Source organism: Falco rusticolus, chromosome 3 (assembly GCF_015220075.1).
Source record: "Falco rusticolus isolate bFalRus1 chromosome 3, bFalRus1.pri, whole genome shotgun sequence".
Taxonomy (NCBI): domain Eukaryota; kingdom Metazoa; phylum Chordata; class Aves; order Falconiformes; family Falconidae; genus Falco; species Falco rusticolus.
Genome location: NC_051189.1, coordinates 65,708,219 through 65,730,388, shown reverse-complemented (window position 1 = coordinate 65,730,388; position 22,170 = coordinate 65,708,219). Strand labels below are relative to the sequence as shown.

The window sequence follows — 22,170 nt, the reverse complement described above, 5'->3', positions numbered from 1 at the left end:
AGCGCTGGGTGCGCGCGCCCACCGCGCCACGCGGCCGCGAACGCGCAGCTCCTTGAAGTGCGCGGCCCGCCCACGGCTGCCAGCCCGGGCCGTGCCGGTGCCCAGGGGAGGCCCCGCCCCGCCCCGCCCCGCCCCGCCTCCCGCGGCGCTAGTACTCGGCGCGGGGCCGCGCGGGAGTTGTAGTTGCTCGTGCTCCCGCCGGCGTGCCCCAGGGCTCCGCAGGGGGGCGGGAGCTCCCGGCGTGCTTCGCGCGCAGCCGAGGGCGGTCGAGGAAGCGGCGGGTGCCGGACTACGCTTCCCAAGGTGCCCCGCGGCCGCCGTTGGGCAGGAAGGGCGGGCTGGCGGCGGAACCGGCGCGGCCGTTGAATGCTAGTGCGGAGAGGGGCGCGATGGAGTTACCGTCACTCGTCAGGAAGCTGGGTAACGGCTCCCCTCTCCCTCCCGGGGTAGCGGGGCCGGCTGCCGAGGGGCGCCGCGGCCGTCTCGCCCCCTCCGCGGGGCTGTGTGCGGGAGGGCGGTGAGGGGCCTGCCCCCCACCGGTGCGCCGCGCTGCCCGGCAGGCCCCTTGGTGGCGTGTGGGAGCACGGCTGCAGGCCGGGCGGGGAGGGGCTGGGGGTTCCTGCCTCGACGGCCGCGGGGCGCGGCTGCACCTGCCCGGCTTCCGCTGCCGCTCGGCCGCCCGCCCCCGGCGCTCCCCGCTTCTCTGCCCGACTCCCCGCTGCGGACGTGGAGGGGCCGGGGGCAGCCGGTGGTGATTCCCTGGGAGATGCCCCAGGCTTATCCCTGCAGACGTGGTGCCTCTCGATGCAACGGGCTTGGGGAGATCCTTATCCGGTTTGGGAGTCGGAGGCAGTTGTCAGTATCCACAACGTGGTACGGTAGAGGTTTTCAGAATTTAGTTGTGTGCCTCAAGGAAAAGGCCATTCTCTTTTGGATTTGGCACCAGGTTATATCAGTATATTTTACAATATTTCACCACTTTACACCGTGCAAACATACTTGATTAGCTTACTGCTGGTGAGTGCAGTTGTATCTGTCTTACTGGTAAGCATAATACTGACAGCATAAAAGCCAGCTTTTTTTTCACAAATCTTTGGCAGTATTCTGTTTGTCCAAGTAACAAATCAATTATGTCAGATAATTTTACGGGGGTTTTAATCCCTTTTTTTTTGGGCAGGTCATGAACTGGCAGAGATAAGAGAACGATCTCTGAAGACTATTCTGTTTAAGTTGGAACATAACTTGATTTCGTATGCTGATCTGGTCCATGATAAAATGCTTTTCCTTAATCTTTTGGAGTGGTTCAATTTTCCAGTCGTACCAATGAAAGAGGAAGTACTACATTTTGTGAACAGTTTGATCAAGGTAGGACATATTAACGTTTATTTCTATTTAACCTATATGCCTTCGGGATGATGAAGCTAAATGAAACTGGATATCATTTGGTTTTGTAGCTCTGTGTAATGAGATTTTAGAGTTTTACAAAGACAGGGATAATAAGGCCACTGGGTGTAGACAAAAATTGAAACAATTTGAGTGACATGGAACAGGTCAGAGAGCTGAAAAAATCATTCTTTTCTGGGTTTCTCTTTCAGTTTCTCTGCTTCTTCACTTTCTCATTTTGTGTGTAATTGAGAAAACACAGAAATTTCAGAGATCTTGGATTCTTACATTCTTGTGTTTTAAACACTATAAACAGCACCTATACAGAGGAAAAGAAATCTCGTCCTTGGTAGCGATGGATGGGCTAAGCAAAAAACCCCCAAAATATAACTTCAGTTTTGTTAACAGTTCTTTTCTTTCTCCCCACTGCTGTGTCTGTGTCCCTCCCCGTGCGGTGTGTACAGCGCCCCCCCCCCCCCCCCCCCCCCCAAGGGACCTTGTGATTCTTCAGGCTAACTTTTGTCAGTTATTTGTCCTAATGTAGCATCCACCTGCTGGCCAGAAAATGATTGGAATTGGTGCAGCGGAATTCTTCTCTCAGCTTCGCCCCAACGTGGATCCAAACTTGCAGGCCTTAATTGATGGGATATTGGATGGACTGTTTTTCCTTCCTTCTGGACTTCCTTCTAGTTCTTTATCAGTATGTTATCAAACTCTGTCTCGGCCTTCAGTAGATCAGCCAGGTAAATCGTATTTTGAAGTGTGATTTATTTAAAAAGAAAATGATGTAAATGACAAGCTTCCAGGCTATGAAAAGCTGATGTTTTCAGGCATAGTAGGTGAATTATTAATGAGAGATCAGTGAAGTGTATGGTAAGTGGATTCTGCCAGAGAAGGTGTGATCTTAGATAAATCAGATAGTGCTATTCTTGTAATGGAATTCTCTGCACAAGAATAGTCCTGATGTTTATAATCAGACCTTCTCCGCCCATTTCTTCAGTCTGGGATATCTGGTTGCTATTATGTAAAAAGGGCAGGACACATGTAACTTTCAGAGATACCTTTTGCAGCAATTGTGGCAGCTTTGAACAAATCTGTAATTAAGCTGATATGCTTTGCTGCTTTTCTTTGCATAGTAGACTTTGATTTTGAGAGCAAATCAGATCTTAAAAAAAACTCCAAACAAACAAATGAAAACACAAAAAGGGAAGGGAGGAGAAGCTGTAAGTGATCTTGGTACAGTGATTTTTAAAACTGTCTCCATAGTTTTGGATAAGTATCTGTCACAGAAAAATAGGTAACCTTTGTTTACAATTTCATATTATGTGCAAAGGACTTTAAATATATGTGAAGTGCTATTACTTGCTTCTGTTATCTAGCTTATTATCTGTTAGTCATTTACAGTTCCTCTTCAATGAAGTCAAGAAGTAAACCCATGTTCTCCTCTTCTGCCTTAAAAACTTTAGCACAGAGGAGAAACTTACATAATATGAAGGTCCTTACTTCATCCTAGTTCTTGTGGGAAAGACACTGCTGTTACACTGCATGGTATAGTAATGGCCACACCTCTGTCACTTATCCTGTGTGGTCACAGACACAAAACTATCCTGTTGTGTCTGAAGCCTAATGCTTGGAGTGCCTACTGCTCCAAGCCTAATGCTTGGACTTTGGGTTTGCTGTAACGATGTGGTGACTGGTGATACCCATCCCACCCTGACCTTTTTTGTTTTCATTTTTCTTTCCTGTTCCCACCTAGGGGCAGATTTTTACCCAATTGCCACAGTGTGGAGAATGGTATAATAACTTTTGATATATGCATTCTTAAGCTATATCTTTCTAAAACTACCCTTTGAAGTATTGTTCATAATTTCTACTTATGATGTAAATTGTATGCATTTGTGGATTAAATAATCTTAATGCTTAGTAACAGGAGTGTTGTATTTTTCTTGCTATTTCTATTTCAGCTACTGGGAAAAATTGTAAACTAGTAGTTTGGGAATTATTTAGTTTGGTCCTTTGAACAAATACTGTGTTCTGGGGAGACTGTTTTTAAGTTTACATACCTTGTCTGTATTTTGTCATACAGTTTGTGTATTAATTATATGTATTTAATAATATACATATTGCATACGGGGGAGACAACTTTTTAGCTTGACCTGAAAAGACACTTTTGGTAGAAAAAGGCTTTAAATAGTTAGTTTTAACAGCTAATTTTTTTACTATGTAGGTCGATCAGAAGAAAAACTTTTTTTTGGCTGCCAGTTGTCTACCAGGCAACGCATTTTGTGTAATTGTTTTTGCTATTGCTTGCATGGTATGCGATGTAGTGCAAGAAAATGGAAAAATCTTTACAGTTACAGAATATGATTGTAAAAAATAAACATAGACACACTCTTTTTACTTCACTTCCCTGATCATCTGAGACTATTTTAAATCTGTTTCCTTAATAGGTCAAAACTCAAGGGCAAAAGGGAAGCAGTTAGGAAAATCATGAAGATAGATTGAGTGTTGCTTTTGTTTAGGTGTTTGTTTTTTTGTTTAGTGTACATTTTTTAAACTTACCCTTCACACTTACCCTTTATTTCTTTCAGTTCTGCCTCAAGAGGAATTATGCACAGGATATTTTTGTCAAAGTAGAAGTTATGTGCCACAGTTAGAAATACCTCCCAAAAGAACAGTTGGTATGTGTAATAAGAATGTTACTTACAGAAAGTGCTTTGAGTTGTAATTTAGATTTAATTCCATTACAAATATTACGGCTATTTTTTTTTCCTGTTGTTATTCTATGAAATGTAGTATCACAGAAACTACAATATATAAATATTTACAGAAAGGACATTCATCTTGATAGAACTTTCTCTTTTCTAGTAAATAGTTAGTGTGACTGGTTGGAATATGTAAAGTATGATCAGATATGCTGTAATTTAAAAAATCATTTAAATTGCTAATACTTTTCAGAAGATCTGTGTTCCATAATCAAACGTGGCTGTTAACCGTTTTATTTCAACTGCAACTACCAAATTATTTCAAACTTAGTCTGAAGTACCTTTCTACTTTTCAGAAAACTAGGTTAGGTGCTCTAGAAATCTTTATGTTGTATCTAAATGGAAACCAGTGTTACACTTCTTTGTCAGTAAAATGATATGAAATGTTTCACTGACAAACACAGACTAATATTATTTTGGCAAGTCTTTGCTTGTATCAGTCTAGTAGTAGTTCACAAGAGAGTGTCATATTCAACATACAATATGGTGCTGAGAACTAGATTTTTAAAATATGACTCTGGAGTTATTGTATGTAAATCACCAGATTACTTTTTTATCAGTGTATCAGCTATCTTTGGAATTGCACAATAATTATTACAAACTCTTAACTAATGTAACTTTAAGGCTGTTTTTAACTTAAAAAGTTAGTGTGTCATAATTTAGTAACAACTGTAATTTCTACTGCTTTAAAGAGTAAAAGCATGAGGTCAATTTTTCTTTTTTAGAGATCATGCTAATAAGTATTCTTTAGTAGCAGAACAAAACTAAGATTTGATTGAATGCATGCAGTGGGGGATCAGGTACTCTTCCACTAATGCTGTGTTTCCTATTTGCTAGAATTTTCTTCAATAAATGTATTTAATTTTGATTTTAGATAACCTTAGGGTTTTTTGGTGTTGCTGAAAACTCTCATTAGAAACACTTGACTTTGTGAAAGCTTATATTTAGTAAAAGGTATTTCTATTTCAGATAGTGAATAGTTTGTATATTTCCATGGCAAAGTCAAAAATTTACAGTCTAATATTTCTATAAAATATACTCCAAAATATCTGCTCTCTTTTGTACAGTGAAATGCTTGAAATTTTCCACATTTCCTTGGTTAACTCTGACTTCAACAGATAGACATGTTCTTTCATCAAATGAAAGGTACGGTAATAGAAACTTTACAATATGTTTGTAGGCTTTATTTTTCTTAAGCGTGGTTCTAAATTTTTTTCCTTACACATCATTAGACTGTTCCTGTAAATAACCTAATGAGATAGCTTTTCATAAATTATCATAAAAGCTGTGCTAAAGTTGGGCTGAGCTGATAAACAATGAGTTGTAATAGGACAGTTTTTCTGCTAATGTCACTCTTTACACTTACTTCAGAGTACATTTTCTTTGTTCATGACACTTCAGTCTGTCTTCTAAATGTCTCAAGCCGAAGTTTTCATTCAGTTAATTTTAGAACAAACTGGAATAAAATCCTTATTTACTTTACCCCTGCGGCCATTTGGCAGAGAAATCCATATTTTCAGTATTAGCTTAAATAGGTTTAGGCCAATAAATTTAGGTGCAATGCCTTATCCAGGCATTGACTTGTTCAGATCGTCTTTCTGCAGTGATTTTTTTTTTTTGTTTGTTTTTTAACTTTCACTTAGGAAAACAGTGTTTGCCTGTGGCCCAGGGAAAATGTCTGTAGTTGAGCTTCTTCATGAGATGAGACAGAGCTGTGATAGATTTTTAGCATAGCCAGTCATGGACTGGACTATTTAACAAGTCTACTGTAATTGTAAGCTTTCTTATAATAGGTTTCTGGTGGGATTTTTTGTTTGTTTGTTTTCTTTTTTTTTTTTTCTTTCGAAAGATATCTGAAGCTGGAAAACCTCTTTAATATTTAATTTCCCTTATGACCAAGTCTAGAAAAAGAAAACAGATCCTTAAAACTGGACACATTTGACTTTTTAAATTTATTTTTTACAGTGGTTTCTGAAACAATAAAAATAGAAAAAAGTGAAGTAGAAACCCAAGAGGTTCTTAATATTTACTAATATACATGTTAGAGAATAACTAATAAATTTTGTACTTTATGTGATTTTCCATATATGTAATTCAAGTGCTTTTAAGTTATACATGAACTTTAGTAATGAAAGAATTTTTCACATTGGTTAAGCGTTAGATTACTTGCTGTATACCACTGAGATGATCACTAGCTTCACAGGGAATTTCAAGTCTTTCTAATCTTAATTTCAAATTCAGAATCAATAGTTATTTATATTCTGGGAACTTAATTTTACATGTGGTTTGGTAACAGCTGGATTTGAGTTCTTTATTGTAGAGAGAATTAGCATAGCTAAGGAATGATTCAAGTTTAAAAATGTTACGGCTGTAGAACTACAGCATTTTTTTTCTTCAGTGTTGTGATTATAACTTTCTTGTAGAGACTTGTTCAAGCTAATGACTACTCGTTGGTTTTTTTTTGTTTTAATGCATATTTAATTATGGACTGCATTTTTAGCTCTTTGAGAAGTAACAACCAAAGTTTAATTTGGAGTACGTGTGAGCTTCTTCAGGATGTGATTATGCAAGATTTTCCTGCTGAGATTTTCCTTCAAAGGCCAAAGATTATACAGGCAAGAATTCACATAAAGTTTAAGGTTTTTATTGTGCTGTGTTATAAGTTGTGCCAGGTAAGAATTGATGTAAATAATAATACTATTTGATTCTAAACAAAAGTTCCTTTATGTGAACTCCAGGTGCATAGTAAAGGAGGCATTAGCTATATATTGTGTTTAGAAAGTTACTTGTTGTAATGACATCTATTGCTAATCAGTAATGAAGTGTGTTGTGGAGTAATACTTTTTCTTCTGGGTAGGATAAAACTGTGTCACTGTCATATGTACAGCCTCTAATGGGCTCCCCTAATGAAAGTAGTGCCTGTATTGGAAATACAGGCTGTAACTCAACTTTTTCTTTAGGACTGGTAGTCTTGCATCAGTAAGAAAACAGTAGTTAAACTTATTTATTCTTTTCTGTGATTTATAAACACTTAGAAACGTTTGTGAACTATATTTAGTGCAAGACTCTTGCTGGCGTAGTTGTTCATGAAGGTGCACTGATGTTCAGCTGCCGGTGTCCATGGTTTTTTATTTGCAGAGCCTTTTGTCTCTTCTAAACCTTGCTTTTGGAGGAGATGGAAGACATCGGTTAGCTTTGCAGGCTGTGTCATGCCTGCAACAGTTGTGCATCTTGTTGAGAAGCAGACTTAACTTTCACAGAGATCCAAGTTTTTCTTCCACAGAGCAAGGTAGGTATTTTCAAATATTTGAAATACAGGTGTGTTTTTACTACAGGTAAGATTGTCTAAAACTAATAATTATAATAAAAAAGCCAACCCACAGGTTTATAGCAAATGCAGTCATGTGAACCTGTTTTGCTAAACATGGTGTTTACTACTATTCATGTTAGTAACTATTTTTTTGAGTACTTGCATTATTTTAAAGTACTCTACGCATTTTTACAATTTCCTATGATTCTACATTCATCAACTTTTCCTAGTATGCAACTGTTTGTCAGCAGGAGAGGGATTTTTAAATAAAACTAAAGGAAATCTGTAAAATAAAAGTGGGCAGACAAGTTTCAGAAAAGTTTTCAAACTATTAGAGCTTAACAACTTAGTTCCAAATTTCATAAGCTATGTTAATTTTATTTTTTATTCTGATGGCTGAAAATGGTTTAATCGTTGTTTTGTATTTCAAAGTAATTAGGGCTATTCCACAATGTTCTTAATACTTAAATTTTGTAGATTTAATGGTATAGATTAATTATAATGATCTGCCTGTTTCCATTTTGTCACCTGACATTAATCAGCTTTGTTTCTGTTAACTGGTGGTCTGATTCTGTTCCTAAGATTGCCACTGTATTTGTTGTCTTGATAAAAGATACTGGCTGTTTCTTTGCTACTTAAGTTATCAAGAAATCCAGTAGCCTTAGTCAAACACTATGTTTGTATTTTTAAAACTCAAGTTTTGTCATTCAACTAATTTTTCAAGTGGTTTTGCCTTGGAATTGAGTTTCCAAACTCTGCTACTTGGCAGTGATAGGTTGTCCTAGCTTGCCAATGTTTACTTGGTGTTTTCCATATCCTACCTTAGTTACTTTTACCATTGATTCACTATGTAGTATCTTTAAGAATAATGGACTCCACTAATGGACAATGCATAATTTATGTTACATAAAGGCACAGCTTCCCAGAATTCATCTATATCTTACTGTCAAGAAGCAAGAGGTCCTCCTCGTTCTCAGAATCCATCACCTGGAAGTAGTAGCCCTCGTCCATCTGTGATTGGACGGACAGTTCAGCGTCCTAGAGGAGATGGTCAAGACTGGGATGCAGCATCTTCCAGGTGTATAAAATAGGAAATAACTTACACTTCAATTAAAAAATGATTAATATAGGATTATATCATCAACTCCTTGTCAGTATGGGGGGTGATGTGCAAGTTTTGTTAACCTGTGAAAATTCTAACCATGTTGGAGTTAAAAAGTTAGTTTTTTAAGTGGTGTTCACAATACGTAAGATGAGTTTTACCTGCCACGTTCTGTACTCAACCAACATTTTAAATGCGTTTTCTTAGTATCAGTTGTTATTGGTTGTGTATATATTTGTAAGATGCAGAAAAGCATTTATTCAGGCTGTGGCTGTAAAGTCAGGAATTTGTCTTTTTCTTCACCAGATGACCCCGTAAATTCTTACAAGTTGAATGGCCATCCGATAGGTAGCGGTGTACAGTATTGTCAAAAATTCTGTGCTGTGTAAAGTTTTCCATTGAAGTCTTCAATCTTCATTGTTAAATCTGACAACAAATTTCAGTTATGTGACACCTAAAAATTTGACTCCAATATGAAATTATAAATTGTCTGCATGCCATCAAAATGTTGAGGTTTCTGTTTGCATGTGATTTTGTTACTTATCTTGATACATCAGAATTAAAGCTGCTGTTCAAGAACCAATGTCTTCTAGTATATGGGAATTTAAAAGTTCTTGTGAATCTTTACTGTGTGCTTGTTGGTAGTTCTTTTGAGTCTCTGTGGTATATTGGCTTAGGTATTTAATACTAATACTCCTAGGTATTTAAATAGACTGTGATATGACAGACGAGAATAGCTCACGTAGTTAATTGTAAGTGTATTAAAAGGTTGGTTTTACTCATTTTATGTCTAATATATTCATTTTTTTAATTACGTAGCTAATGTGGCACTGTAAACAGACTCCTGGCTTTACGCATTCTAGGACCTGACCATTTTCTCAAGTTGAACAGTTAACATGTTTATAGTAGCTGGTGTGTAATGTGCAAGAGATAGGGATGGCCTGGCTATTGGCATAGTAAGGAGATCTACATAAGCAGAAGCACCAGTTAAGGCCATGGTGAGACATGTACAAGCTAGGGAGTGGTAATTTATTAAACATATAAGGCCATACTATGAGCTGTTCATGACTATACACTTCTATCTTTTTGCATCCTGTGCGCTGCAGTCGAGCTGCTTACTGCCCGTGAATGCCATTTCTTACAAAGATATCATTTAGCCCAGAGACAGTATAAGGAAAAACATGGTGTTGAATAGAAAATACAATAGAAGGAAATTAATATAGTCTTGCTCTGACATCGCTGATTTTGATATTTAGAGCTTGATATCAAGAGCTGCTTTTAATGAATCTTGTCTTTTTTCAACGTAATTGTAATATGAACTATTTGTTTATTGCTGTTCTATATGTAACTCTTCTTTCTCCCTGTTCTTAAATCTTGAGATTCTTCAATCTGTCTGTTTGTCTGTTTTAAATTCTGCCTGGAAACTTAACCTTTCCTCTTCTGAATTATTTTTATGGTTGATACCTCTCCTTCCTTACCCTCTGGTAAGTGCAATCAGAATCACTACATATTGGTGAACTCTTCTATTTTGCTTATAGTCTTCTATTGACCTCTTAAAATCATTGTCTTTTAAATTCTTAATTGCTATTCTTTAGGCATCTTGTATATTTAGATAGACAATATAATATAACACAGTCATACCAGAATTAATTTTCTTCAGCTTGTTCAATAATAAAAAAACCAACCAAACAAAACCCAACTGTAACAGTCATACAGATTTTTAGAGCAATTCAAGACTGTGAATGTTTAGTATAAGAAAAAACATTAAAAAACATTTGTTCTGAGTTGTATTCCCGCCAACAGAATTAGACTGTTTTTGGAAGCAGTTGGAAAAGAATAAAATTATGAACTATATATAAATCTCATAATTTTTAATAAAAATATATATAAAATCACTTGGTTGCACTTAAGGCTTTCTTGGGCAAGGGAATGCTTTCTGTTTTACAAAGGACGAAGAAGTCCTACAGGCTTGAATATAGGGCATGATTACTTAATAGTCCTTCTAAGGATTCTTGTGGCTAGCTGCATAGAATGGTTTTAATGTAGTAGGTATAGTTCAGGCTGAAATTTGATTTAGTAAGTTGCCTTGCTTCAAGCAACTGGTAGACTTTGTCCATCAAAAATAACGTTTCAAATAAACTGATTTTTCTTTTGCAGTATCATGTTCATTGCATGTGTATTTCTTTCAGTACACATTTCTAAGTGTATTTGAAGATGACAGCCAAAACAGTAGGTGTTCACTTATGATGCTACTTGTTCTGACATTTAAAAAAACAACCAAACAAAATCCACCTCTTCCTGCAACACTGGTGGATAGCAGAGAAAGATTGGGATGGAAGGAAGGCTATGTGTTGAAGGAAGGAGGACATTAAGATACTTGATGCTATTTTTAACATTTGTACATATGTGAGTGTTCTCTTTGCAGGAGTTAACTATGTCTCTTTTTTGTTTGTTTTGTTTTGTTTGTTTGGCTTGTTTTAAGTGGAAACAGTACTCAAGCAAATGCAAACTCCAGAATCTCTCTGCATTCCCCACTTGACATAGGACATACTGACCTACCAGATACTGACAATGAGGACACTTTGGAATTACAGATGAAGCAACTTAGCCTTCCTCAGTTCTGTGTTTCCATCTTGGAAAACGCAATACCCCTTCTAAGAACAGGTGAGCAAGTATTAAGTATTTCACTTATGTATCCTTCTCGTCTTTAGTACAACCTCTTAAGAAGTTGGTATTATGAAGTGAGTACCACAAGTAAGTAAGGTACAGATGATTACTGATATACTGTAGCTAGTTGTAACAGTTCTGTCTAGGGATTTTGTTCAGGTCATAAAGCTTGAATCTTCTAGTTGATTTCCAGAATTGCTGCAGAAATTTCAAGTGCTGATGGCAGGAAGAAGTGGGTGTGTGGTGGAAAAATGGTGTGGCTGGGTAGAATATCATTCAAGAAGACAAACCTCCCCCCCTCAATTACCAAAACACGTTCTGAACTCTAAGCATAGTTTTCCTCCTGTTGAAGAAATAATAATTTCGGGAAAAGGTTTGGTTATATTCTTATGAATACAGTAATAAATTATGTTTCTTAAAACATAAGTACTGATAGTCTAATTTGCAAGTTAAAATAAAAATCAGTAGTTGCAAAGTTCTAAATTACAAGGCCTTTTTGCTCTTAGGTTGTCTAGTATTTAGTTTTAAGACACTGTCATTCAAAACAGGTATTGGTAAATGTAGTAAGGTTTTCAAATACAGGAGACGGAAACATGTATTTATCTATATCTAGGATACTAAAATTTATTTTTTTTAATATACTTGTCAACATTTCCTGAGCTGGGTAGAGGCTTTAACTTATAAAACTTACATGAAGTATGTATGAAACTTCAATTTAGCATTGTTTTCATGATTGTTTATAACTCTCTATGACTTTGTTGTCACAAAATACTAATTTATTTGTGTATTTCATAGTAACATCAGCACTAATCTGTGCTGAAAATCAGTCAATCGTCATTTTGTTGGTAATAAACCAAACTAAAATGAATAAAGGTTTTGTTTTCCCCTTTCAGAATAGTGATATTTAAATATTAATTCTTCACAAGCATATTTGACTTCTAGCATCTTCTCCTTTACTTATATGTAAAACTGCAGAAAATATGTTTTCTATCTTTTCCATTTCTGGTTCATTTCACTTCAGATCTGCAAAGTTAACATATAGTGGGGTTTTTGTACCTTTCAAGATGCTTTCTTTGCATCTTATAGAACTAGAATATTTTCATTTTCAGATGAAGTTGTTCTTTGTTTCTCTTAGTCTCAGTCTTTTTACACTTTTTAAGCTTATGAGATGTTATTTCTTTCTTCCGCTGTGCTGTAATGAGACATAGATTGTAAGCAAATGAATATTTTTTTTTTTTTATCCTGTTCCTATTCATCTGAAATCCTGTGATCTGAAGGCACGCTGTGATACCATGAGGCAATGACACACAGTAACACACTGTTTCTCATGTGGTCATATTTTCTGAATTGTTTTCTTCAGAAAATCAGCAGGCACTTTACTAACATTATTATCACCTTGTATGGTATAGTGTAGATTTTGGTTTGTTTTGCTTGTTTTAAAATTACTGGGTAAAAATAAAACGGGAAGCTTACTGCAAAATTTGCTTGCTTATATTTTATGATATAATGTATATTTCAATTAAGCTCCAATTCTGTTCCTTGTGGAGATGTTGATTGGATTTTTTTTTTCTTCCTTTGTGCTGACCTATTGTGTGAGTGAAGTAATCTCAGAAATCAATAGCGGTGTGGGTTGTGGGTTTTTTGTTTTTGTTTTTCTGTGTCTCTTTCTTTTGATCAGTTTTAAGCTATCATACTTGTTTGAAGTTCAGTATTAGTACTGCATGTCTTAATTACTTAAATCTGAACAGCAAAAGATTTATTTTACAGTTATTGATTATATGTCTTACTGTGCATTTAGTAATAACGAACTCTTAGCATGTACTAATAGCCACAGGTGTTGGGAAATGGTATACTACTGATATGAGTGTGGTGGAATGAATGTATAGAATCATTTAGGTTGGAAAAGATCTTTGAGTCATCAAGTCCAACCATTAACCTAGCACTGCCAAGTCCACCACTAAACCGTGTCCCTAAGCAGCTCATCTACGCATTTTTTTAAACATTTCCAGGGACAGTGATTCCACCACGTCCCTGGGCAGCTTGTTCCAATGCTTGACCACCCTTTCAGTGAAGATATTCTTCCTAATATCCATTCTAAACCTCCCCTGGCATAGCTTGGGGCTGTTTCCTCGTGTCCTGTTTCTAGTTATCTGGGAGAAGACACCTACCCCCACCTTCATGCAGCATCCTTTGAGGTAGTTGTAGAGAGCAATGAGTTCCCCCCGACCCTCCTCCAGACTAAACAAACCTCAGCCGCTCCTCACAAGACTTGTGCTCCAGACCCTTCACCAGCTTCGTTGCCCTTCTCTGGACACGCTCCAGCACCTCAATGTCCCTCTAAAGCGAGGGGCCCAGAACTGAACACAGTATTCAAGGTGCAGCCTCACCAGTGCCGAGTACATGGGGACAATCACTGCCCTTGTCCTGCTGGCCACATTATTTCTGATACAAGCCAGGAAGCTATTGGCCGCCTTGGCCACCTGGGCACGCCATTGGCTCACGTTCAGCCATCTGTCAAACAGCACCTCCAGGTCCTTTCCCCCAGGCAGCTTTCCAGCCACTCTGCCCCAGACCTGTAGCACTGTGTGGGGTTGTTGTGACCCAAGTGCAGGATCTGGCATTTCTGCTGGTTGATTCTCATGCAGTTGGCTTTGGCCCATCTTGCATGTCCGTAGATTATGACAACTACAGCAAAGCATTGTTTAGATGTTATGTTTAGTTATTAACTTAAAAATATTTCTGATATTCTAACTCAAATTAAAACCAATATTTAGTACTTCCATTATAATGGATACATTTATGAAGTCACCTTTCAAATGTTTTAAGCACAGAAATTTGATACAGAATATGGAAAATAATTGTGCAGAAAAAGTGTTCTTTGGAATTTTCAGGCATATGCTCTTCAAACTGGCACCATTTTGCTTAAAATAAATGGAAAACCACTTCTGTGAGATAGGAAAACGCAAGCTTTCAGAAAAGTTCTCTGCCATTATCTGACACATGCTCACTCAAAGCAAATCACTTAGACTGTAAATTGCATGAGCTGTGGTCATTGTCACTACATATATGTCTCTGTGTGTGTCTGACTATACATATTTCCCTCAAGTATATCAACAAGGCTTCTACAGTGTGTGAAATCTACAAAAGATAGAAAAAAGCAACAGAGATTAATGTTCAATCGTAACAAGCAGCAGAGCTTGCTTTTCTCTTTTTAGACAGATTTTGAAGGATGCAGAATTTTTATGGTAGTTAAAAAACAAATTGGAGGTCCAATGGTATTGTGTGAAATCCATCTATGTTTTTAAATAGAAACATACCATCAAGAAATAACTGAGCCAACACTTGCATGAAATTGAGTATTTGGGGGAAATTTTTATGGAGAAAAGTACAAGTCGATAAAGCAGGTATTCATTTCCTTGCCTTTCAAGAAGATCTCAAACAAAATCATCCAGGAAAAAAGTCACTGCTGCCATCGCAAAAATACAGATTAACAGGAAAAGGTATATGGAATATCTGTATATCGAAGATCTGTAACCTATTTGTCTGGGCGGGGGAAATAAGTGACTTTGATTACCGGACTACTTTGAAGTTCAGAATAGATTTACAGCTGTAAAAATGTTTATGTAGTACTATAAGATTTAAGGAAATGCAGTAATTTTCTTCAAGTATATTTCTTCTGTTGTGATTTTGGCTAGTTGTTGTCTTCTGTGAATCAGAGTTATTGGCGGCTGAAGTAGTTGAATTAATAGAAGCATATAAGAAAACCGAAATACCACAATTTCAGATTTGGAATGATCTCATGCTCAAAGAGGTGTTTTCTGAATATTATAATGTGGTGTTCTGTCTGTATTTGAATTTATGCTCTAATTTGTATTCCTAGGCAGTAGGAGAGTGACGATGGAAGTTCTTGAATTGCTTGTTGAAGACACATCCCTTATTGGTGATGCTATTTCTGAAAATGTTTGGGAAGATGATAGCCTTTTTGCATTGGAATTGGTAAGATTCTTTAGGCTTTGATCAGCTGTATTTAACAGCTTTTAGTTTGCCTTTAGGAGTCTCTGACGTTTTCTGCAGTGATTCATATACATACCTAATCTTCTGCTGAGCTACCCTTTTGAAAATCCTAGTTTATTACTATTTCAATCATTGCACTTTTTTAAAAATGTAAGTTCCTTTACCAGATGATACTTGAAGTTTCACCTCAAGAAAATAGTTCATTAATTTTGTCTTGTAGTGAAAGACTGTTAAGCAGCCATTGAGAAAAACCTGTAGGGAAGGGGATCTGAGGGAAAAGTACAGACTACAAATTTTGGAGACCAATTTGGGGTAATTGACATCTTTCACTTTCTTTACTCCTTATAAGCTGTCTATTTAAAATTAGGGAGATAACTGTTTAGATCCAAGACTGGAATTGTAAGATAGATGGTGTCCATTTCCTACACAGGACCTTTAGATCCTTACACAGATTTCAGCTATCCTTAACTCTGTTACTTAACTGGGAATGAGAGAAAGCTTTTTGACCCAGGAGAGATTCAAAGCATTAAGGTGCTCTTGACGAAACAATTTAAATTGCTGGAAACACATACCTGAACACAGTTGAGAATTGTTATATACATGAAATACCAAGTTAGTGAATAACAAATGAAATAACAATGGCCAACTTGCTTTTTTTAAAGACAACTGAAAGCTGAAACATAAGCTTTGTATGTAACAAACATACCAGAGTTGCAGACTGAAGCTTGTCTAAAAACCTCAGTGTAGTCTTAAATCCACATGAAGTTAAGTTAAAATCCATGAAAATACCATTGAATACGAAACAATGGTGCTGCAATAATTACTATTACTGTAGACTCCCCTCTGCTCTGTTTTACGAATGGTAATATTTATTTTACAAGACTTAGCAGTGAATGAGAACTTTCTTCTTTGAATTTAGTGTACTGATCTGTCAAAATCTATAATTGATCAGCATCAAGTCAGTACTGAAGATTCCTTGTAGAATGTTTAATCTAAGAAGCTTAATATAATCCTTTGTCTAGTTGTATGACCTGAATCAGTATATTCCACTGAATATAAATCTGTCTTGGTACAATGGAAACTGAGCATCATAACATGTACATCATGATGATTGTTGTTAGTAGGTTAATATTTGTTTCCAGGCTACTAACAAGCAAAACTCTGCAAATAAGCTGGGTAATTGTATACAATTATACTGATATCTTTTTTTAAAAAAGAAGAAAAGATACAATTTTATTCTATTAGTAGAACTTTGAGAATTATTAGTAAAATGCTTTTCAGATACAAAATTCTACTCCCATTGAAAGTCATGAATCTGCATCAATTTGTGACAGTGTAATTGCACTGTGTAGTTCAATGAAGCTAATTTTGATAACGCAATTGCAAGAGAAGATAAAAAACAGCTCTTCATTTTAGTGTTTGAGTAAATAAAAATAACCGCATAGAACACTTTAGGAAACAACTGTTAAACTTACTTTTATATTATTTAGTACTGTACCTGATAAAAGACATTTTATTTGAAGTTAAGAGTTGTTAAGCTTTAGTGCATAGAAAGCATGCTTCCTTTTTGTGTTTTGTGTTGGCTCCAAGGGAAGGAGGTCATGTGTCTTTTTAGGAAACTTTTAAAGCATTTTTTACATAACTCTGCTTTATGTTTCTTTGTTTATCCCATTTCAAAAATCTGCACTGGAGTATCTTTGTGAGAAAGGTATTTTGGAAATCCTATTCAAAAATACTTAAGTTTGTAACTGTATGTCTTTTACCCATGTTTTTATGCTTCCTTCCTCCCATGTAAAGTTTTTGCTGTCTCCCAGTTTGGCCATGTGTACTTAAGTGCTGTTTGTTCTGCCATGTCATAAAGTTAGATGCTGCGGATTGCCATAGCCCCTCAGCTTTTTTTGGATCACTAGCTTTGAGACAGTCACCCCTGTCTCGGGGAGGAATAAATGTTTTGAATCTGCTGTTGATTTAAGACTCCATGGTCTTGAAGCAGAAGTTCTTCCTGCCTCTGCAAACTGTTGCAGGGCAGAGAGAAACTACTTTTTTGAACTCCTGAAAGATGAAAATTAATCCTTTCCATCTTACGGTGTAATAATGTGAGTTGATAGTTTAAAAGATTGATTTAGTCAATTGCTTCTTATCATTTGCTTGAACTTCAGCTTTGTTGAGTCGGATAAATAGTGCTTAATTGCCTAACAGTCATTATCAGTTTCTGGAATTAATACACTAAATCTCACAGGTGCTGTTGCCTTCTTAATCATTGTTCGGCAGTCCAATACTGGCAACTGAAATTAATTCTACCTTTGGTCTCGTGTCCTTAAGTACAAAACTGGCTTTTTCAGGTGCCCAGAATTCTAGAAACTAATTTTGTTTTCTCCAGTGTAAATGAGATGGATTTATTCAAACGATAGTGGTTCTTGAGTAGGATTTCACATAATCTGAGAAATGTTCTGCTGTTTCCTTTGAGAATGAATAGGCATAAAAACCATTGGGCAGTCTCAAAGTTTGGATTGTGGTGGTTGTTATTATTATTAATTTTAAGGTTAAGCTTTACTAGCAGATTCAAACCAGCTCCTAATATTTCCATATTAAAAGTGAACTTCAAAATAGTTTAAATTCTGCAAGTTGAAAAGTGCAGTGAGCAGGAAATAAGGGGGGCTGGGTGGGTGGGTGAGGGCGTGGGAAAGTGCATGTGTGAGAGGAGTAATGGTTAATTACTGACCAAAGTGTTCAGAACTGCAAGTGAAGGTAGAATGAGGTCTAGAACTAATGCACAGTTCTAGTCAGATGACAAAATGCTGTGTATTTTGCACCGTTCTTGCACTATGATATATACTTGTGTTTATGATGCTATGGGTGCTGTATAAACACTGTAAAGATACAGTAGTATTTCAGTTATTTCTAAAAATTGTATTTGTGGTTTTGTTTTCAGAAAGACAAACTGCTTCTGGTTTTGGGTTTGCTTGGAGAAACTATATTATATCACAAAACCAATATAAGTGCGGAGCAGCCTGAGGTGATGTTGGTGCATCACAGAATGGCATTTATTAGCATTTCACTCTTCACTGTTAGATTGCTGCAGATACTTCTTCCTGTAGAAAAGGTATGCCAAACTTAAGTGATTGTCTTTTGTTTTTGCATTTCAAGAGGGCAAAAAGTGATGCCTTTCTCAGTGATTAATACTGGGAAAACAGCCAACGGACAGAGAACTCAATCTGATTTATATTGGCTGATGTATGATCACAGAAGGTAATTCTGTCTCTTCTTCAGTTATCGGTGCGTTCTGCAGATTTCAAGTCTTCAAAAAACATTTTTAATACAGTTTTTTAATGAATTTTTGAAATTCCATGTTGTTTTTCTTCCTGTAATGTTTTTTTCTGGTATGATGCATGGTTTGCAAAGCTGTGCTGCCCCCTGCCCCTTTATAGTATGCGTGCAAGTAACACTGAGTAAGACTAGAACTACGTAATGTTTAAGATCATCACTCTTAATCTGAGGGAACATATTAAGCAATTATGTTTCGTATTTTTTAGTGATTTTAATTATTCTTTTTTTCCATTGTTCTTTAAAATAAGTTCTGTTGTAGTTCTTAAGTTGGGTTTTTTGTTGGTGCTTTTTTTTTTTTTTTTTTTTTTTTCCCTGGTGTATTTCAGGTGTGTGGGGGTCTGATGTTTGCAAGTTTTTGTGGGATGAAAGTGTTAGATGTCTAGACCTGGATGGGTTTACACTTTTTTTTTTATTGATTGAGTTTTATTGCAGTTTAGCTCTTTTTTTAAGACGTTCTTCAATGTGAGTAGCTGATTTTTTTCAGTTACAGGCTTTTTGTCACAAATACTGAGTCTTTTACTATTAATATAAGTAGAGAGTGTGTATATATATATGTAATATTAATATATTCACTATCGATATAAGTCTTTTGTACCTGTAAATAAGTGTAGACATACTTATCTAATGACTCTATAATTTTTGTCTTTATGTCCTTATGTACATAATACAAAATTTCTATTCTGTGTATGGCAGGAGTTGGGGGAAAAAAGCTACTGTATTTGAGGTCAAAATTTTACTTGAAGAAAGGCTGAACTCTTGCAGTAAAAACCCCAAACCAATAACAGAAATCCCAGTTCTTAGTATGTGATATTAGTATGTGGAATTGTACACAGCTTTTAATTAAATACAGCAGTAACTGTGGCCTGTGTATTCTCTGCCATCTAGTGGTTAGACAGTAAATTGATCCTAGCAGTGATGTGTGCAGTTAATCCTGTGGCTGGATCATACACAGCTTCTGTGGCTCGTTGCAGGTCTGATTCGAGGACTGATATCTAACAAACTCTCACTTTTAATTGCTAAAATAATAATTCTTCATATAGAAATAATTTTATATGTGTTTCTCTCATTTTTAAGTAGCAGAAATGGTGATTCTGCTTGTTGAATGACTGCAAATGTCGGTTTTACTGTATTTTCAGGCTGTTATTCTGACAGTTGTTTTCTTATTTAAAGGCGAGTAAAGTTTTACAAAAGAGTCTGCTGAACGCTTTATTTCTTCTTTCTCTGGATGTGCCCTTCTCCTTGGAATACCCAAGCATTCATGAATCCATTGCAGCCTACCTGGAGCAGATGAGTACTGAGAACTACAGTATTTATAAACAAGCTTCAGGAACTGCATATTCAATCGAATGCACTTGTAGCTTTATGGCTGAAGTTCATAAGAAGGTGTGGAATTTTATTATATAAAACATTTCCTGTAGGCAAATTTCTTTCCTCAGCTTCTCTGTGGTAAAAACTGTAGTCTAGCATAGCTGAAGGAAATCCTTAAGTATGAGTATTCCATACCACACAAGACATAATTTATATTTGTTTTCACAAATACTACTCACAATATTTGTGAAAATGTTATCCTAAGTAAAAACAAAGAAATAAACACTCGGAGATTGGATGTAGGCACAAGATCTTTTATGGGCAAAGAAATAAGAAAGAAGCAAATACTCTATTTAAATATATATAGTGTATATATGTGTGTGTTTGTGTGTATGTATGTTGTCCTGTACTCTAAATAGTTCAGAAAATTTTAATTTCCAACTGCTTGGCAATTATACCTCTAAAAAACGACTACTTCTATACTGTATGAGATTTGTGTTTCACTTTGTTATGAAGACAACTAATATGCTTTGCTTTATTAGTCAAGACATTCTAGCACGATACTGAAATATTGTTCTCTGTTATCCAAATGGACAAGTAATTATGCAAAAATACTTGTTCCATTGATAGTAAAATAAATTAATAAATGTAGTGCTGTCTTGAATCTGAGTTAATATATTCTTTATATAGGCAAGTTCTGAACTTAATAGAAGCAATACTTTGCTCATAAAGTGTTATTAACAATGAAGTTAACTCCCATCAAATTTAAATGATTCATGTTTAATGTATTTGGCAATCAAAAGTATGAAGACATATGTACTTAAATTTTAAAAAAACAAACTTGCTTTTTAATATTAAATGGTGAATTGTTAAAATTTTAATAGTTAAATCTTTCATTATACTATTCTCACATAAAATGCATATTGATTTTAAAAAAACCAGTAATTTGATTAAAGCATAAAGTATTAAAGGATGAATCTATTCCTGGGCATTTTAGGAAGTGTTTTGAATAGATTTATAGTGTGTGTGCTGTGAAATGTTTGCCATACATTATTGCCATTGAGTTTAATAAAAGTTTATTTGGATTCAGCAGCTGAAGGGTTTTAAGCTCCCAGGAGCTATTTTGTTTGAAGTGTATTGAATATGTTAGGTTAATTGCAAACTTCTCTGTGAAAGGCTGAACGAAACCCTACTTAGTAGATGTACTAGATATTGATACATTCTGAAAGATTATGCAATAACGTTGTATACTTTAATATTACTAATTCTGATATTTTCTTTCTTTTCATTTTGCTTCTCAGGGGGACAGTAATCTTTCTGAACTAATAGAATTGGCAGATCAGGCCTTGAGTAGTCTACCCTACCATCAGCACTTTCCCTTGCTTCAGGAATGCATTCATGTATGCTCAAATATGTGAGTACATTGCTATTTCAAACTCTTAATTGAGAAAATAGAATCTTTTTTTTTTTACGGATAAAGTTTCTCAAGTAGAAGTTCAGCTTATTTATCTCCTGTATTTGAACAGTTGCTTTCTTTTAGTCATTGAAAGGTCACTTCTAAATAATTTATGTCATTCTGTAGTGTATTTCTAGAAAATTGAATTTCAGGTGCTGAAAAATTAGTGGTTTATTCTTTTCTATGTGTAAGCTTTTATGATTTTACATAGAAAGTTACTATGTGATTTACAAAGAAACAGCCATAAAGCACTTCGACATATCTTTCAAACTTTTCTAAAATTCCTTTTTTCCAAGTGTACATGTGTAACTTTTATTTAACTTTCAGAAATCCTAAAGGTCTTTATTGTGCATGCTATATATTAAAGTGTGGCATCTCATTTATTAGACAGTATGTTTTTGTTGCTTTTTAGATTTTTCCACATCCCTAGTTAGAGAATTTAAGTTATCCTGTGGTGCCTGGAAAAGTTTTGTTTTGAACACTTAATCAGAAATATGAAATCTTAATGTTATACAGATTCAGAATTTGACTTTAGGGATTTTTTCAAAGGAAACTACATTTAAGAGCTCTTTAAGTGTTTTTAAATTATGAAATGTCAAAACACTTTTCAGTGTTCTAATGCTTTTAGGATTAATTCTTGTTTGGTTACTGTTTCAGCAACAAGAAATTAACTTCAGTTTTTTCACTAATTTTAATTCACTTTGTGATAGTGAGATGGACTTTTACATCTATAAGGAAAAAAATTCTGAAAGCTAAAAAAAGGATTTTTTTTAATAATCACTTACCATGATCTAAGGAGCCTATTGAAACTCAACAGAATTTTATGTTTTCAGATGAA

The 22,170-nt window shown here is 35.9% G+C and overlaps 1 protein-coding gene across 7 annotated transcripts in view; it reads left to right on the top strand.

The window, feature by feature from the left end:
• The first annotated feature begins 333 nt into the window (after nucleotides 1-333).
• RTTN (rotatin) overlaps nucleotides 334-22,170 on the top strand; it is an 89,871-nt gene continuing 68,034 nt past the window's right edge. For 4 of the 7 annotated variants that reach the window (XM_037380665.1, XM_037380663.1, XM_037380666.1 and 1 more), the window contains exons 1-13: nucleotides 334-420; nucleotides 1,178-1,365; nucleotides 1,928-2,126; nucleotides 3,975-4,064; nucleotides 5,216-5,294; nucleotides 6,649-6,763; nucleotides 7,287-7,437; nucleotides 8,371-8,536; nucleotides 11,043-11,224; nucleotides 15,108-15,223; nucleotides 18,174-18,344; nucleotides 19,739-19,951; nucleotides 21,178-21,290. In XM_037380665.1, coding sequence (XP_037236562.1) covers nucleotides 390-420; nucleotides 1,178-1,365; nucleotides 1,928-2,126; nucleotides 3,975-4,064; nucleotides 5,216-5,294; nucleotides 6,649-6,763; nucleotides 7,287-7,437; nucleotides 8,371-8,536; nucleotides 11,043-11,224; nucleotides 15,108-15,223; nucleotides 18,174-18,344; nucleotides 19,739-19,951; nucleotides 21,178-21,290 — 1,814 coding nt within the window. In that variant the 5' untranslated portion in view covers nucleotides 334-389. Of the gene's footprint in view, nucleotides 421-1,177; nucleotides 1,366-1,927; nucleotides 2,127-3,974; nucleotides 4,065-5,215; nucleotides 5,295-6,648; nucleotides 6,764-7,286; nucleotides 7,438-8,370; nucleotides 8,537-11,042; nucleotides 11,225-15,107; nucleotides 15,224-15,466; nucleotides 15,554-15,586; nucleotides 16,950-18,173; nucleotides 18,345-19,738; nucleotides 19,952-21,177; nucleotides 21,291-22,170 lie in introns of those variants that run through there. The other 3 variants (XM_037380664.1, XM_037380669.1, XM_037380668.1) reach the window with 3 other exon arrangements.